The 1442-nt window shown below is 54.3% G+C and overlaps 2 protein-coding genes across 2 annotated transcripts in view; one reads left to right on the top strand and one right to left on the bottom strand.

Moving 5' to 3' along the window:
- EMH_0028780 (uncharacterized protein) overlaps positions 1-95 on the bottom strand; it is a gene marked incomplete at both ends in the record, with an annotated part of 2696 nt that extends 2601 nt beyond the window's left edge. The window contains one exon of the mRNA XM_013494202.1: positions 3-95. Within this exon, the coding sequence (XP_013349656.1) occupies positions 3-95 (93 nt within the window). The remainder of the gene's footprint in view (positions 1-2) is intronic.
- A 457-nt stretch (positions 96-552) lies between these two features.
- Positions 553-1442, top strand: part of EMH_0028770 (uncharacterized protein) — a gene marked incomplete at both ends in the record, with an annotated part of 2988 nt that continues 2098 nt past the window's right edge. Inside the window, one exon of the mRNA XM_013494201.1 lies at positions 553-564. Within this exon, the coding sequence (XP_013349655.1) occupies positions 553-564 (12 nt within the window). The remainder of the gene's footprint in view (positions 565-1442) is intronic.

The raw sequence follows: 1442 nt of genomic DNA, 5'->3' as shown, positions 1-1442 counted from the left end.
GCCACGCCTGCTGCTGCTGCTGCTGCTGCTGCTGCTGCTGCTACTGCTGCTGCTGCTGCTGCTGCTGCTGCTGTCGCCTGTACCCGACTTTCCATCGCACCCGCCGCGACGCTGACCTGCCATGCCTGCTGCTGCTGCTGCTGCTGCTGTTGCTGTTGCTGCTGTTGCTGCTGCTGTTGCTGCTGTTGTTGTTGTTCCTGATGCTCCTCCTGTTGTTGCTGCTGCTACTCCTGCTGCGGCTGCTGCCGCAGCTGCTGCTAGTGCTGCTGCTGCTGCTGCTGCTGCTGTTGCTGCTGCTGCTGCCTCAAGGGGGCGTGTAAGGCTGCCGCTGCCGCATGGCCGCTGTCAAGCAAAACACGGAACTCTCGTCTGCTGCTGCTGCTGCTGCTGCTGCTGCTGCTGCTGTTGCTGCTGCTGCTGCTGCTGCTGCTTCACATTGCGGCTGCGGTGTGCAGCCGCTACTTGCCTTCGGCAGCACCTCAACGTCTAGCCGCAGTAGCAGCAGCAGCAGCAGCAGCAGCAGCGACAGCAGCAGCAGCAGCAGCGGGGTGGATGCTCCCCAGGGTTTACAGCCGCATGCAGCTGCTGCAGCCCCACAATATGCGATCTTTAGGAAAAACCCGAGGGCTTTGAGCTTGAACCTGCTGCTGCTGCTGCTGCTGCTGCTGCTGCTGCAGTTGCTGCTGCTGGTGCTGCTGCTGCAGTTTCTGCTGCAGCAGTTGCTGCTGCTGCTGCTGGTTGTATCTGCGCTTAGTTGAGATGTGCGGTGAGGTCCAAAGAGGGGCAGCAAAAGCTGTTGCTGCTGTTGCTGCTGCTGCTGCTGCCACAGTTGCTGCTGCTGCAGTTGCTGCTGCAGCGGTTGCTGCTGTTGCAGTTGTCACTACTGTAGTTGCTGCTGCTGCAGTTTCTGCTGCTGCTGCTGCTGCTGCTGCAGCTGCTGCTGCTGCTGCTACGCTCAAGAAAAGGAGATGGCTGCTACCGGGTGACCTGCAGCAGCTGCTGCAGCAGGAGCAGCAGCAGCAGCAACAGCAGCAGGCTGGTTGCTTCTGCTGCTTGATATATATAAATAAAAAAAGAAGTTTTGTGGTTTATTGAGGTGTACAGGCAGCTCCTGCTGCTGCTGCTCCTGCTGCAGCACCCCCCCCCTAAGCAACACCTCCTAGGACCCCAAGCCCTAAACCCTAAACCCTAAACCCTAAACCCTAAACCCTAATTTAAATTTGTATATAAAAAAAATATACATTATATATTTATTTTTTGTTTTTTAGTTTAATTTTTTTTCTTTTATGCTCATGCATTTGTATAAAGTGGCTGTGTATACACCGCAGCTGCGTATACACCGCAGCCTGCTGTGAGCTGCCTATACACCCCAACTCACCCAAAAGAAAAATAAAAATAAAATTAAATTAAATTTATGTCAGTGAATTCTTTAGCTGCCTTTT

This window comes from Eimeria mitis, genomic scaffold, assembly GCF_000499745.2.
Source record: "Eimeria mitis Houghton genomic scaffold, Emh_scaff1070, whole genome shotgun sequence".
NCBI lineage: Eukaryota > Apicomplexa > Conoidasida > Eucoccidiorida > Eimeriidae > Eimeria > Eimeria mitis.
The sequence above is the reverse complement of the archived record's forward strand: the minus strand, read 5'-3'. Positions and strand labels throughout refer to the sequence as shown.